This window comes from Pristiophorus japonicus, chromosome 3 (assembly GCF_044704955.1).
Source record: "Pristiophorus japonicus isolate sPriJap1 chromosome 3, sPriJap1.hap1, whole genome shotgun sequence".
NCBI lineage: Eukaryota > Metazoa > Chordata > Chondrichthyes > Pristiophoridae > Pristiophorus > Pristiophorus japonicus.
Genome location: NC_091979.1, coordinates 249,948,485 through 249,965,442, shown reverse-complemented (window position 1 = coordinate 249,965,442; position 16,958 = coordinate 249,948,485). Strand labels below are relative to the sequence as shown.

Sequence of the window (16,958 nt, the reverse complement as noted above, 5' to 3'; positions counted from 1 at the left end):
CAGGCAAGCAGCCTGGACTTGTAAAGATTTAGGTGATTCAGGGCCACTATCTCATTCCCTGGGGTGTGATGTGAGGAGGTGGGCAGTGGAATTTTGGCAGCTGTTTCTAAGCTGTTACCACAGTGATGTCATCTTTATGAACAGGTCCTAAACAAGAAACTCAGATTTCTCAGCAAAATTGAGCACGACAGCAGAAACTGTGGGCTGCATTTTTACAATTATTCTTTTGTATTTGAAAGGATTTGTGTTTTGTTCAAGGTTTTATTTGAAAATTGCACTTCTGAAATTAGTCAAAAATAATTTGTTAATCACTTAGAAAATCTAACATTGAGGCATTTTTTTATAATCCCATTTGACAGTCTCATAGTGGTAACTGTACGAGCGGCAGTATTGATGCCATTGTTGATAGTTCATCTCTGGGTTGTGGGGATAGAGTTTCTTGCTTGCAAGGCATAAATTCATCAATGGTTGAGCACCTTCCACACTTTGGAGATTAAATAACATCTTGTATGCAACATGCAAAGCTGAACAAGGGGTCACTGTAAGGGACAAGTTGGAGACATCAAAAACTCCTGTAACTTGATAATATGCTGTAATTCCCTTTAGGGCCTAAACCTTGTAAGTCCAGTTTGATGAAGCATACGTTTAGAAAAGTACATTTCACATTGTACTATTGAATAGTAAAAGAATACTATTGAATAGAAAAATACAGGTACAGCGTCGAGAATCGGGATCTAAGCCGCACCGGATTCTGCGTATTTCCAGACTTCGCGAATTTGGAAATGCCCGAGTCCAGGTTCGTGTATTTCTGGTCTTCGGAATGTCATTTGACGTCCCGAGTCCGGAAACGCCTGGGCCAAGCAACGGATCGGCCCAGATGCCTGCAACGTCAATGGTGAAAGCAGCACAAGCAGAATGCTCCAATACTTTAAAAGACAAATCGAAACACAGAGTAAAGCAGACGGAGAACGGGAACATACTCACAATACCTAGGTAGGGGAGGGAACGAGCGGCGGGGGTGCGGGGTTGTTAGCCTGAGGCAGGGGCGTGGTCGGCGGCGGCCCGAGGCTGGGGAGAGGTCGGCGGTGGCCCGGGGCGGGGGTCCGGATTCCGGAACATAGTTTCTGGATTCCGGATGACTCCATCACGGATCGTCCCGGATTCCGGAACTGTACGGATTCCGGAACTCCGGATTATCGACGCTTTACCTGTAATACAATAGGTAAACAATGCATTTCGAGACTCGGATTGTTGAATTATTTAATGGGCTAAATGCACCTCAGCTGGCCTGTGATTACAGCCTTCTCAAGGTTGGGGCAGCCTGAGGAATGTATTCATTGAATATTTGCTGACTGTTCAATCAGCTTTTTGTTTTGAACAGAGCAGAATGGCAATCATGTATGAGTCAGTAAAGTGATACAAAAATATGGTTAAGTGATCCTATAGTGTTCATAAGGATTGCCTGACAAATCACTTGCTTGGTTTTGAGTACATTTGTTACTTATGTACAAATCCGTTTTCTGCAGTTTTCCCTCTCCATTATTACTAGTGCAAGAGCGCAGACTAAACATACATGACCAATTGATTTAAAACCTTTGAAAATAAACTGGATTTTGATTTAAGTCATTTAGCCATTTCTAACAAACATTATAAGTGAAGTCAAGCACATTTAACTGTGCCTATGGGTCTGCAGGGAAGGAGGATATAAACTAAGAATGGCTGAGCATAACTTTCGTGGGATTAACAAGACAGAAAGGTGTGGAAGCTTGTGGTTGGGTGCAGTGACTATATAGGTGTGCAACCATTAACCTTGGTGGCGGCACTGTGTAACTGACTTCACCATCACCCATGGGTAGAGGAGAGTGTCTCATCAGCAGCTCTATGGCTTTATCATAGGGGAATGAACTGTTTGAGGTTGGGGATTCCATCTCTGGAGGCCTTCCTCCTGCAGCCAGTGTGTGCAAGCTTCTTCTGCAACAAGATTGAAAGAATTAGCTAAGGGCAAGAAACTGAGCACAGTCTCCCTGATGGCACTGAAAAGCTGTTGTAAGAAATCTGGTGATATCACCCTGTTAAAATGGAGGAAGGGGTATTAAGGTTCTGCATGCAAGTAACAGCTGTGTAAAATCTAGTGCCTCCCTTAACCAGAGTGTAATATGAAGTGTTAGTTGTGGAGCTCTTCATTTCAAAGGGCGAATAATGCTCTGATGAAAAGGGAAAGGGGCCGGCTCATTATCTTGCCTGGCCTTGTCAGATTATTCTGGGGGTGAGGCAGGTAGCATGAATGAAACTATTTTTTGAAGCTTCAACCCAAGGAGACCAAGCAGTTTCTCCTCTGCTGAATCTCCTGGAGGTCAGTCTCATAGAAGTTTTATATTTTTTTTGTCCTTTTGAAATGGCTTTTTCCTTTCTCTGCCAGATCTGGCAGTGGAAGACATTCTTGAAAAACAGGACAGAATCAAGCATGAGCCATCCAGTCCAGCCACCAGCCACAATGAGCCAAGCACTTTCCTTCTTAACTGCTGCTACTAACCTGCTGCTGCAATCTGTAGCCAGACTTAACTTTTTAAAGATTGCATTCTAATTTTCAAGCACCCCAGCATAGTCTTCCCATTTTGTCAGGGGATTTGTGCTGGAGAACCGCCAGTGAGTTGACCAAGGAAATCCTGGCAGGATCAGCACTGCATTGCACCAGTGGGCACCCTCATTGCTGCAAATGCAGTGCAATTCACCTTGTTGAATCTTGGGGCGGATGGGTTGCACATGTATGAATAAATGCCATTTCAGCAAAAAATGGACTGTTGCTCCTCTGGGCTCCTTACCTCCCCAAAATGATGAATTATGTGAAAGTCTCTTAACTTAGCAGTAATGGAATTAGTTCTTAATTTTGACTGCTTGTGTCTTCAAATGTGTTCGACTTTACGATTTAACAAATGCAACTTACAAAGGCCCTGATATTTACAACAACAAGTTACATTTATATAGTGTCTTTAATGTTGAAAAACACCCTAAGGCGCTTCACAGGAGCCTTTTCAAACAGAATTTGACACCGAACCACATAAGGAAATATTAAGGCAGATGGTCAAAGAGATAAGTTTTAAGGAGCTTCTTTAAGGAATAATGAGAGGTAGAGAGGCTTAGGGAGGGAATTTCAGACCTTAGGGCCTCGACAGCCGCCAATGGTGGAGCGATTAAAATCGTGAATGCGCAAGAGGCCAGAATTGGAGGAGCGCAGATATCTCTGAGGGTTGTGGGGCTGGAGGCGGTTATAGAGATAGGGAGGGGTGATACCATGGAGGGATTTGAAAACAAGAATGAGAATTTTTAAATTGAGGTGTTACTGGACCAGGAACCAATGTAGATCAACAAGCACACATACAAAATTCTTACAGGGCTTGACAGAGTAGATGCAGGGAGGATATTTTACCTGGCTGGGGAGGCTAGAACTAGGAGTCACAATCTCAAAATAAGGGGTTGGCCGTTTAGCACTGAGATGAGGAGAAATTTCTTCACTGAGAGGATGGTGAATCTTTGGAATTCTCCACCCTAGAGGGCTGTGGATGCTTAGTCGTTGCATATTCAAGGCAGAGATTGATAGATTTTGGAATATTAAGGGATTCAAGGGATATGGGGATAGTACAGGAAAGTGGAGTTGAGGTAGAAGATCAGCCATGATGCCATTGAATAACAGAGCAGACTCCTAATTCATGTTCTTATGATGGGTGAACGATACTTGGAGCAAGTCAGGATAAGGGTGACAGAGTTTGGATAAGCTTATTTTATGGAGGGTGGAAGTTGGGAGGCCAGCCAGGAGTGCATTGGAATAATCAAGTCTAGAGGTAACAAATGCATGGCTGAAGGTTTCAGCAGATGAGCTGAGGCAGGGGCAGAGTCGGCCAATTTATGGAGGTGGAAATAGGCGGTTTTGGTGATGTCGCACATATGTGGTCGGAAGCTCATCTCGGGTGCGGGGGAGCACGGTAGCACGTGTAAACCCCAGAAAGGCGGCGGTCCTACCAATATTAACCTCATTAACATTTTCTTCTTCCATTTCCCACCCGGCAGCTGGCCAGATGAAAAACCAGCTGCAGGAGACTGCAGCGACGATCTCGGCAATCGGGGGAGATCAGGGTTTGGAATCGGGGGTTAGTGAGAGTGGGTCAGAGCACAACAGGAGGCTCGAGATTAGAGCTTGGTTGGGGGGGGTTGGGGGTATCGTCAATTGTGGCAGTGAGGAGAGGCTGCGATTGGCCGAAGGCTTCCTTGAGGGCCCGGGGGCAGCACTCCTGCTCCTAGCCCACAAGGAGTGTTCTAAAAAGCACTAACTGGCTGGAGCTAGTGGCACTCACATCCATTTCATAGTCAGGGTTACTAAGCCCTGGGAAACTTGGCTCCCAACGCACCGTGGGAGCCTGATTTAAATATGCTAATTTAAGATGGGACAGACGCATGCCTCGCAATTCACCACCATAAAAATAGTTGGGGAGGCAGTCCCTGATTTTTAATTTTAAACACCCCACCCCCACCGCACGACCCTCTCCAGCCTATAGTGGAGGGTGGGGTAATATTGAGGCCACAGTGTTTCTCCCAATCGATATCTGCAAATGAAAAGTCAGTTGGATTGTATTGACTGCTGTTTGGGTAGCAAAGATCTGTTTTCATTTGCACACGACTTCCCATAAGGAATGAATCAGCAAACCTGGCAACGTACAACTGAATAGAAGGTAAAGAAAAATCTTCTATTCCCTCTAACAATAGACTGAAATAGAATACAGAATTTCTGAACTCTTTTTTTGGAAACAAAAGTAAGGGGATACTACATCGGTATATGAGAACAAGACCAGCAGTACATAACCCAACATATTCAAATATTCTGGTAGCTGAAGCCTTAAATCTAAAATTACTCTTCATTTTAAACAGATTTGTTTGAAGTTGTAGGCAATATAGTTTTTTCTTTGCATGCTTCACTATATTTTGCTTCAGCCAAATGTACTGAACCTTAATTGAGTTATATTTTTCTCATTTTCCTCCTGCACTATTTTCCCTTTACCCGTCTTGTGTTGAAGGCTGCAACCCACTCTTGAATAATGGCTTTTGCTGGATTCCCAGGATACAAATCATTGGTTAGGCTACAGTTAGAATATTGGGGCAAATTTTCCTCTTCACTGTATGGGTAGAGTGGTTTGCCTGCCCATTAAGAAAACTGCCTGATTTTGATTCCATTGATTTCAGTGGGTGATCCGCACCGCCAGATGACTGTCCATGCAGCGAAGACAAAAAGTTTAATTATGGACACCTTGCTTGGAAAACTACTTCGTGATCATTGAAAGGGTGCAGAAGAGATTCACCAACATAATAAGAGGTTGTAGTTATGAGGAGAGACTAGAGAAACTGGGGCTCTTTTAATTGCAACAAAGAAGGTTAAGAGGAGTGATATTGGTGCTCAAAATTGAGGGATTTGAGAAGGTAAATATGGAGAAACCACTGGTTAATGAGTTGGTAATTAGAGAGCATAAATTAAAATCATCACTGAAGGAAGAGATTAAGAGAATTTTAATTTATGCAGAGAATTGTTAAGACATGGAATACCTCACCAGGAACAATGATGGAAGCTGAATCCATAATAGCTTTTAAAAAGGAAATAGATAAATATTTGAAAAAGAAAGCTTAAAAAAGTATGAAGAAAGAGCAGGAAAATTGAACTAAATGGAAAGCTCTTTCAGCAGATGCAATGGGCTGAATGGCCTCCTTTTCTGTAAAATCGTATGATTCTCATCCAAAATTGCCATTGTCGCTCTGGATACAAATAACTATAGATGATTCAATTGTGGGGCCTATTACAAATGAGTCCTGGTTGTATTTGAAGTTCACTTGCATACTTCCAGCAGAGTTCACTCCAAAGATGGAAGAAAAGAAAGTACTTGCATTTATATAACACTTTATAACTGATATTCCAAAGTGCATCACACCCATTGAATTATCCTAATCCATTAAAATTGCCTCAGTTTAATGTTTCACAAGAAGGAGACTACGCTACACTTGTTCAGTGCTGCTCTCAAGTGGCAGCATAGATAATACATTTAAATGCTAGATTGGGTCCTGGATTAAGAACCATCAAATGAACAATTAATATAAGATCTCTGGCTAATTCCTTGATCTGGGGTTCTAGGGCTCAATTTTCCACATGGGTGATTGTTGGCCCAGTTGAAGAGGTACGCACGATTTTTTAGTGGCCCAAATGCGGTAAAGAAAAAAAAATCCAAGTTTCGCTGGAATTAACTTTGAATTTGGAGCGGCGCAGATTGGCCTTAAGTTTTGTGGGTGGAGCTTAAAGCCTGCACCAAAAACTGCTGTTACTAGGGTAACGAGGGATGCTCAGAAGGGCTGAGGTCTGAAACTGAAAAAGGGCTGAGGCTGGGCTGGGAACTGAAGCCACTGCCATCCTGGGCCGAAAGGACCCTGTATCAGCCCGGGAAGGCAGCAGGCCGGTGCAGGATCCTATCGGCCTGGGAAGGCAGCGGGCCGGTGCGGGGTCCTATCGGCCCAGGATAGGTGCGAGCTGGTGCGGGATCCTTTCGGCCTGGGATGGCAGCGGGCCGGTCCACACCTATCCTGGGCTGAAATGACCCACCTACCTGCCCTGTCTTCAGCTCCTCTGAACAATGGAGTCTTTTCTCTGCCAATTTTCTCTTCTCTGCGCTGATTTCCTTAAGTGTCGGGAAGGTTTTTCACAAGCGTGCAGTGCGCGTTTTAGAAAAAAAATCGTACTTGGCCAAACTCACTTAAATGGCCAGAAGTGGCGCACCCGGCAGATTCCGCCCCCAGTGACGTAAAGAAATCTGGAACTAAAAAAATTGGACGTACCTACTTTAGAACGCGCAGAAATTTTGGCCACACTTGCAGATTATTATCTGCTCCAAAAAAAAAGCTGCATACGCCAAAAGAGCAGCGCAGAATGGTGCCCAAAATTGAGCCCCTAAAGTCAACTGTAGAAATTTGTTGCATCCTTTGGAGATTAGTTAATTTAGCACAGGCTTTGGAACAAATTGAGCCTTCCTAGTTTATCTGGCTCAGTCGATGCCAGATGATTTTTTTTGGAAGTCATTGAGACAGAGGGAAAGCCCTGTATTTTTATATTTAAAAACATACAAGAATAGAAATTCTTAGTAGCGTGTTGCACTGCTGCAACTTCTGCCTGCCACTTTGGCCTCCTTATGGCCCTGTCCCAAATCCTGGGAATGGGGTAATTAAAAAGGTGGGATTTGGTGACCACACCTGTACCAACACAACAGTGGCAACCACTCATTGTGACCATCAGAAAATCAGAATGGCATGTTGCCATGCCAGTGGAAATTGTAGTAGGCTACTTAGGCCAAAGATCCAAGGCAAGATTTTTCACTTGCCTTTTGCTTACATACTGGCGGGCTCACATTCTAAAAATAATCGATTCCCCCTGAGATGCCTTTGGATACTGACACTGTGGGGCTCACTTGCGGGCCAGAATGACACCTACGGCAGGTCTAAGTTGCCTGGGAATAGCCCCAGACATGTCCCCAAACTGCTACCAAATTGTAAGGAGCAGGTAGATGAAGTATCTGCTTCCGTCTTTGGCAGAATTTGCTGGGCTTGGCATCATGCAGTAGATCTATGTTCTGCCCTAAATTATTCTGCCTCCGTTGATGCCTCATCAGAATTTTGGCCCACGAACGAGCAAAATTTCTTTCTTAATAGTCTTTGATTTTATCCTACTAATTTGGTGATGCCCTAAAAAAATGTCACCTACCATTATTAAGTTTGTGTGCTGTTTATAAGAAGCAAGCTCTAATCACCACACTTTGGCCGGAATCTTACCAGCCCTGTGAGTGGGAGTTTAGAGGCGGGCCCGCTGTCAAAATGGCCATGATTGACAGCAGGGCGGTCGTCCGCTTTGAATCCACCTCCTTGTGAATTTCCAAAGTGCCGGTTCTGGCTGCGGATTGCAGACCCAGCACTAAGCAACGTGTCAGGCAATTGTGCTAGTTAACAAGTTATTTAAAGCTATTTAAGCAGCGCTTTACCAGGTCTAAAGTTCTCCAAGTTTTTTTTTTTACAAGGTTCACGCCCCTCAGGGATCACGTCAGATAAGTGTGTCAGGTTCTCAACAAATTGGTTAACTTGTTGACAGCTACAGAAGTGCTATAAAAGCTACCATTTCACAGAATTTCCAATCACAGAAGCTGGAGCTGTCAGGATTTGGATTACATTTTTCAGCTTTATGGAGGTTTGAAGTGTTTGCAGTGAAATGTCTATCCAGTGTCACCTCCTTGGAGCAACCTCTCTCACCATTGACACATCACTTCTGGCATCTCAACTTCAGCTGCCATCTATTCGATCAGTGTCGGTGCCCTTGAAAAAAATCTCACCTTGGTTCTCAGAATCTCACCACGATCAGTCCCAACACCAACATCACTAGGCACACCAGCATCACCAACAACAACACCAACCTTCTCCACAATCACCTGATGCTGCACAGGACACAGGGCATCAGCACCCGACCACATTGCTTTTGGGACACCAGGGATGACCACACCATGGCCAGATTTACTTCTCTTGACACTGACACCCTGGCTGCCATATGATGTGCCAGGTTGGCACCACCCCACATCAAGAACATAAACTATCCCTACAATGCCCAAGCCATTCCTTTCACACTCGGCACCATTGGGGGGGGGGGGGGGGTACCGTTATGTCTTGCCATTCACTGCAACTCACTAAGCCACTTCCAAAGGTGCACACAGATCTGTTCAAGAACGCAAAGTGTTGATAATCTAGATTGTAATGTTTGACAACACATTAGCAGAAACTGTACATGAACATTGGTGATAACACCCAAGTGCCTACCCTTGTGTGTTGTTAGTTGATATGATTGGACAAGGATGAGGATGAGTGTGAGGGGTGGCTAGTGAGATGTGGATGTGATAATGTAGATAGAGGTGGAGGTGCATTGGTATGAGTAAGGATGTGCAGGAGAGGGGTAGGGAATGCAGAGTGATGGGGATGTGATGAGTGGCACAGCAGGATGAGGTTGAGTGTGGCTTTGCAGTAACATTTCGTATTCCTCTGAGAACATTGAAAGGTTTGCGCCACTGCAGCCAGGTCCTCCTGGCGACATCCCTGCTTGTGCCCTCTGTGCAATGTGCGACTGGGCTGCATTGGTATCCTGGGGAGGTCTCTTCTGCCCATTGGAAGGGAAGAGAACCTCTCTGCATGCTGTGACTCCCTCCATAAACACCCGGAGGGAGTCATGGGAGAGCCTGGATGCAGCCATGCACCTTTGTGCTGTGATTGGCAGTGTTTGCAGCACCTCAGTGCTGTAGAACACTGACAGCACAACTGTCAAAATGTATGTGGGCATGGTACCTTTAAGGGAACTGGCTGATGACGTGTCATCACACTGACTTCCTTTTAATTGGCCTGGAACCAATCATAGTAAAATCATGCCGGAGGCCCGGATCAACACAGCTGCGGGGTTGGGACTTGCCAAGGATGTCGGCCGCCCCAGACCCACCAAAGTTGGTAAAATCCAGCCCTTTCAATCTATTTGTATTGCATAACATATGGTAACAAATGCTGTGCAATTATTTTATATTCTCCATGTTCAAAATTATTTCTGAATCAACGACAGCATTAAACTGAAACTAGATTGGACAGTCTCGAAACACATGAATTTGAGACGGGAAAATATGTGGACTATGCATATACATACACTAAACCTTCCAAAAATCTCAGCAACAAAGTGTAGGATTCTAAGATATGGAATAATGTGACATTTGGATCGGATTAAGAAAACCTTGAGAATTAACAATGACTTGAGGAGAGATTAGAACCTTCATGGTTTAAGATCAGATTTATTTAGCTATCAAAGCTATTAATTCAGGTTATGTCCCTGGGTTGAGTGACATGTTAGCAAGGCAGCTTTGGCTTCAGCAACATAAACAAAAATGCATGTCCAATGCAAAGTTCAGTCTATAATTTTCAAGTACAATAAAAACAGGAAAAGAGTAAGTGCAGTATGTACTTATTTTCTATGATAACAATTTCACCATATGAGCATACAAATGTTTTTCCATCATCCTCCCCTTTTCTAGTGGATTAAAAAATTTAATCAGTTTGTTTCAGTCAGGCAATTTTAACAGTAGTGCACTGTGAGGAATATAAATATGAAGAAAGACTTGAAAACTATTTTTTTTGTTAGAACAATGCAGATTATAAGGTAGAAGTGTTTAAATTTACAAAAGGCTGAGAGAGGGTAGATAGAGGCAGACTGTTTCTAGTAGTTGAGGGGTCAAGAATATAAGATTCAATGTAAAAGATTTCAAACAGAGGTCAGGAGAAACTTCACGGAGTTGTGAGGCTATGGAATTCACGTACAGGATTTGTTGTTGAGGCAGAAGCTGTGTCACCATTCAAGGTTAAATTGAATAGTTGGTGAGCAAAGGGGAATGAAGGGGATATGGCAACAGGGTAGATAAATGTGGTTGGGACTATTTGCTCACAAGAAGTGACAATGCTGATAGGGACTGGTTGGGTCAAATGGTTTGTTTTGTGTTGTAATTTCTGTACACATTGGGTGTAATTGTCAATGAAATCAATGACGAAATCACAATTCTTAGTCAGGAAACTAGGTGCAGTTTACTGTCGCTTTCATGTCAAATCAAAGTGGTTTTGGGTGCACATTGATATAAAATATAGCCCCATAACTTGGGCATAAAGTGAGGTGGTGTGAGACACCACCAAGCCCCCACCCACCAAGTGGACAACTCGCACCACTTTGAATTCACGGTGACTGCGGTATGATTCCAGCCTGGTGTGAAGCTTATGTTTCAAAACTGTTTACTGAGCCTCTGGGAATTTATAAAACTTTGAATGGAATGTTGTTACTGTTATTTGAAAGTGCAAGCTCCCACTGCCTTCTCTTAAAATAAAAAAATTAGTTGCTTGAGGAGTGGAATACATCAAAACTTTAGTTTGGTGTTGGTCAGACTTAGGCCAATGTGCACAATAGCAAGGGTCTCCTATGTGCACCTGGCATATAGCAAGTTTCAGGCTGTTTGTCACAATACGGCATAACTGGAATGATTTGCCGAGGAAAGAATGTTATTTGTAGGATTTTGCTCAATTATCAGCACTTCAAGTGTCCCTGTCCTATGAATGTTAATTTGTTGCTAGCATTATTTTGGTACGATTGTGTAAATTCCTGGATTCTTTTACCTCAATCTGGTTCAGTAAAATTACTGAGTCGAATACCTCTTGTGCTTTGAACAAAGCAATCTTTATTACCGGCCAGTAAGACCTATCAGACAGAAGATATACTCTCTGGATAGAGCGTACACACTCCCTACGGATAGGTGAAGTTACATCGTAAAGCGTTAACAGTTATACAGTTTTGAAATCAGATAACAAAATACAAATGGATTGACAGTCTAACTCAGCCACTCATTAGTCAATCTATATGAGATGTTCTTCTTGAAAGCTCAAGCATTGCCTCTAAATGTTTCAATCTAATGGTGTGACTATTTCATGTTACAATTAGATGTCATTGGCAGGAGTAGTGACTTGAAACCTTGAGACAGACTGTTAGCTATGCTGATGTTGCACTATTTGCAATCTGACATTCTCCCAGCTATTCTTCCATGGCTTATACATTTTCATATATCCCGTTTACTTTACTGTCCTTAATTCCATATATTCCGTTCAGATATCCACAATTGCATCCATGTGTTAGAATGTTCCCTGTAACTTTTTTTTAGCCCTGTGCAGCCCCAGGCCATTCAAAATATCACGCACGCACGGTTTTTACATTGAAAAGCTGGCTGCATGGGTTCCCTGGAGCGCTGCGCAGCCACACAGCTTAAAGGGAACATTTTCGGATATCGATTTCAGGGATGGTTGATGTCATTGGCGAGTCCCGACCCCGCAGCTGTGGTGATCCGGGCCTCCGACATGATTTTATCTTGATTGGGTTTGTTAAGCCCACCCTGCGAGGTTCCAGGCCAATTAAAAGGAAGCGGGGTCTGATGATATCATCTGATGACATGTCATCAGCCGGTTTTCTTTAGTTGAAGGAGAGCTGTCACCACAAAGCTAGGGTCAGTGGTCATTGACTCTGGTCACTTTATAGTAGAGCATGCACCAAAGTAATGTTACTTTTGTTAGTATCATTCAGCAAAAAAATAGTAGAACAAGGTTGTTGTTGTTGCCGTAACAGAAAAGGAGCAAATAAGAGAAAAGGATGATGTGAAAAGGTTGTAGAATGTAGAAATCATCATTATCATCATAGGCAGTCCCTCGGAATTGAGGAAGACTTGCTTCCCCTCTTAAAATGAGTCCTTAGGTGGCTGAACAATCCAATTCGAGAACCACAGTCCCTGTCACAAGTGGGACAGATAGTCGTTGAGGGAAAGGGACAGGTTTGCCGCATGCTCTTTCCGCTGCCTGCGCTTGATTTCTACAAGCTCTCAGCGATGACTCGAGGTGCTCTGCGCCCTCCCGGATGCACTTCCTCCACTTAGGGCGGTCATTGGCCAGGGACTCCCAGGTGTCCGTGGGGATGTTGCACTTTTTCAGGGAGGCTTTGAGGGGTCCCTGTAACGTTTCCTCTGCCCACCTTTGGCTCATTTGCCATGAAGGGAGTTCCGAGTAGAGCGCTTGCTTTGGGAGTCTCGTGTCTGGCATGCGAATGATGTGGCCTGCCCAGCAGAGCTGATCAAGTGTGGTCAGTGCTTCAATGCTGGGGATGTTGGCTTGATCGAGGATGCTAATGTTGGTGAGTCTGTCCTCCCAGGGATTTGAAGGATCTTGCGGAGGCATGCAGAAATATAATGCAGCCAGAAGATCATATACTAATATTCCTTCCAGTGAACAGTGACCAGTCCTTTTTGTTACCTCCGCCTTCCACACTCTAGATATGAAAGATTATTACAGGAAATATGCAGAATAAAAAAGTGGAAATGATGTGTTTTCTGTTGGAATTGTTAATGTTTTACACACCCTCCTTTGATTTCCAGATGCAACAGGTCTTCCCAGATGGGAGTTCAAGTGACACAACTATGGAAGTAGCCCTTAAGCCAGCTAAGCCGAATGCAGATGGTGTAAGTGCCAACATTATTCAATGCATTGCTTTTCATCTTGAGCCAGATAAACTTCAAATTAGTTCCAAGATCACTGTTGCAGTTCAGTTTTCACTGAAAAGAATTATGGGTTCATGGGTTGCCAGAAGCACATTACAAAGCTGTTTCTAGATAAAGGAATAAATGATACAAACACAGTTTGATCCATTCTGTCGAATTCTAATGTACCGCAGAATATCCCCTTGCACTTCATGCACTGTACAAAATTTGTCATTAAATTATTTTCATCTAAAAATCTATGTTTATAACATCAATATATTCTTGCTAATATTTCTGTAATGTTAAATTTATATGGTAAATTAAATGGTATTTTTATGGCAAATTTATTTCAAATTTTCTCTTTCACCCCCCCCCCCCCCCCCACCCCTCCGCCCTCCTGTAGTTAATCCCCTTCATTAACTTTCTTGGGAGAAACCTTAAGAATGTAAATGAGAAAAGGCCATGCATCCCATCAATTTTGTATCTTCGACAGATCTTTAACCTATCATGGGCTCTATCACACCTATTCAATGTCACGAAGGAAAGCTATGCATAAATAGTACCTAAACCCAAGCAATATTCATCAAATCCTACCTTCCCACTATTCCTGGCCTACGACTTTTTCTAAAAAAGAAAAAACATTCCTTTTTTTATTATTTATTCTTGGGATATGAACGTCACCAGCAAGACTGGTATTAATTGCCCATCCCTGGTTGCCTTGAGAAGGTGGCGGTGGGCCTCCTTCTTGAAGAGCTGCAAGTTATTCTTTGTAGTGGTTTGATACAACTGAGTGGCTTGCTAGGCCACTTCAGAGGTCATATAAGAATCATTCACATTGGTGTGGAACTGGAGTAACATATAGACCAGACCGTAGTTTTCCCAACAAATCTGGAAGCTTCATGGTCACTTTTACTGATACCAGCTTTTTAATTTCAGATTTTTAAAACTGAATTAAAATTCTCAAACTGCCATGGTGGGATTTGAACTTGGGTTATGGATTATAATGTTGATTATTAGTCCAGTAACATAACTATTACCCTACTATACCCTATATCTTATAATGTCTCAGGATGAAAAAATGTCTTTACTTCCAACAAATTACTTTTTGAAATGGAATTCTGTAGGCGAGTATGGGGAGAATATTAATAATGCAGTTATAAAGATATTGGTTTCTACATTATGCAATGGGATTTGATTACTCCACAGATTAATGATCTCAAATGGCATGTTCATACCAATCCTCGACAGAACACTGAGAACTGCAATGGTGTAGGAGGACACTATAATCCTTACAATATAGATACAGAGGTAAGTGGTGTCTCGCTTTAATCCCTTGATGCAGGCTACAAAAAGCAAAACAGAACTTATACTGCGGTTATAGTTAGGCACTCATCTTTTGATAATACGTAGTATTAAAGTATTAATTAATATTATTAAAGACATGAATTAATATTTTACTTTGTGTGGAAAGTTAAAAATTATTTTATTAAATTATCATTGGTTTTTATGACATTTTAATAAAACATATTTAAGTTTACATAGAAAGTAAAATAAACCACTAAGTCTATTTAAATTAATTTGATGGATCGATGGAAAACAAGGAATGGACAGATAGCGATAACTGTCTTCCAAATTAGACCCCTCCCTATAAAAATAGTTCTAAAATGAAAACAGACCAAGTTCAACCATGAACTCATTGAATGGTGGTGCAGGCTCGAAGGGCCGAATGGCCTACTCCTGCACCTATTTTCCATGTTTCTATGTTAATAAGGGCTGCCTTTACTCAATAGACAGTATGGGATACTGAGGCTTCACCATTCTGTGATTACTCACCATGAGCAATGATTCTAAGCGAGACAAGAAAGAGTACAGTCAGTTCCCTCACACCCAGATGAAATTCGTCATAGACACATAGCCCTTCATCTGATGCTTGGCTGACGATTGACAGAACTTCCACAATTGAATAATCAAGTATGAGTAACAGGGGCAACCTTATTTTCAACTAATGACTTTTTGGCTGGGAGTTTATAGGCCCCCAAATAATAACTTCATGGTGGGGCGGGCAATAATCAAGGGAATAATGGAGGCATGTGAAAAAGGAACAGCAGTAATCATGGAGGATTTTAACCTACATATCGATTGGTCAAATCAAATCGCACGGGGTAGCCTGGAGGAGGAATTCATAGAATGCATACGGGATTGTTTCTTAGAACAGTATGTTACAGAACCTACAAGGGAGCAAGCTATCTTAGATCTGGTCCTGTGTAATGAGACAGGAAAAATAAACGATCTCCTAGAAAAAGATCTTCTTGGAATGAGTGATCACACTATGGTTGAATTTGTAATACAGATTGAGGGTGAGGAAGTAGTGTCTCAAACGAGCGTACTATGCTTAAACAAAGGGGACTACAGTGGGATGAGGGCAGAGTTGGCTAAAGTAGACTGGAAACACAGACTAAACGGTGGCACAATTGAGGAACAGTGGAGGACTTTTAAGGAGCTCTTTCATAGTACTCAACAAAAATATACTCCAGTGATAAAGAAGGGCGGTAAGAGAAGGGATAACTAGCCGTGGATAACCAAGGAAATAAAGGAGAGTATCAAATTAAAGACCAATGCGTATAAGGTGGCCAAGGTTAGTGGGAAACTAGAAGATTGGGAAAATTTTAAACAACAGCAAAGAATGACTGAGAAAGCAATAAAGAAAGGAAAGATAGATTACGAAGGTAAACTTGCGCAAAACATAAAAACAGATAGTAAAAGCTTTTACAGATATATAAAATGGAAAAGAGTGACTAAAATAAATGTTGGTCCCTTAGAAGATGAGAAGGGGGATTTAATAATGGGAAATGTGGAAATGGCTGAGACCTTAAACAATTATTTTGCTTCGGTCTTCACAGTGGAAGACACAAAAATCATGCCAAAAATTGCTGGTCACAGGAATGTGGGAAGGGAGGACCTGGAGACAATCATTATCACGAGGGGGGTAGTGCTGGACAGGCTAATGTGACTCAAGGTAGACAAGTCCCCTAGTCCTGATGAAATGCATCCCAGGGTATTAAAAGAGATGGCGGAAGTTATAGCAGATGCATTCGTTATAATCTACCAAAATTCTCTGGACTCTGGGGAGGTACTAGTGGATTGGAAAGCAACTAATGTAACGCCTCTGTTTAAAAAAAGGGGGCAGACAAAAGGCAGATAACTATAGGCCTTTAACATCTGTAGTGGGGAAAATGCTTGAAACTATCATTAAGGAAGAAATAGCGGGACATCTAGATAGGAATAGTGCAATCAAGCAGACGCAGCATTGATTCATGAAGGGGAAATCATGTTTAACTAATTTACTGGAATTCTTTGAGGATATAACAAGCATGGTGGATAGAGGTGTACCGATGGATGTGGTGTATTTAGATTTCCAAAAGGCATTCGATAAGGTGCCACATAAAAGGTTACTGCAGAAGATAAAGGTACGTGGAGTCAGAGGAAATGCATTAGCATGGATAGAGAATTGGCTGGCTAACAGAAAGCAGAGAGTCGGGATAAATGGGTCCTTTTTGGGTTGGAAATCGGTGGTTAGTGATGTACCACAGGGATCGGTGCTGGGACCACAACTATTTACAATAAACATAGATGACCTGGAAGAGGGGACAGAGTGTAGTGTAACAAAATTTGCAGTTGATACAAAGATTAGTGGGAAAGCGGGTTGTGTAGAGGACAGAGAGAGGCTGCAAGGAGATTTAGATAGGTTAAGCGAATGGGCTAAGGTTTGGCAGATGGAATACAATGTCGGAAAGTGTGAGGTCATCCACC

The 16,958-nt window shown here is 42.5% G+C and overlaps 1 protein-coding gene across 1 annotated transcript in view; it reads left to right on the top strand.

Moving 5' to 3' along the window:
• The window catches only part of cusr (Copper-only SOD repeat protein), a 171,396-nt gene that overhangs the window by 111,827 nt on the left and 42,611 nt on the right, over positions 1–16,958 (top strand). Inside the window, exons 4-5 of the mRNA XM_070876507.1 lie at positions 13,047–13,130; positions 14,355–14,456. Of these exons, the coding sequence (XP_070732608.1) occupies positions 13,047–13,130; positions 14,355–14,456 (186 nt within the window). The remainder of the gene's footprint in view (positions 1–13,046; positions 13,131–14,354; positions 14,457–16,958) is intronic.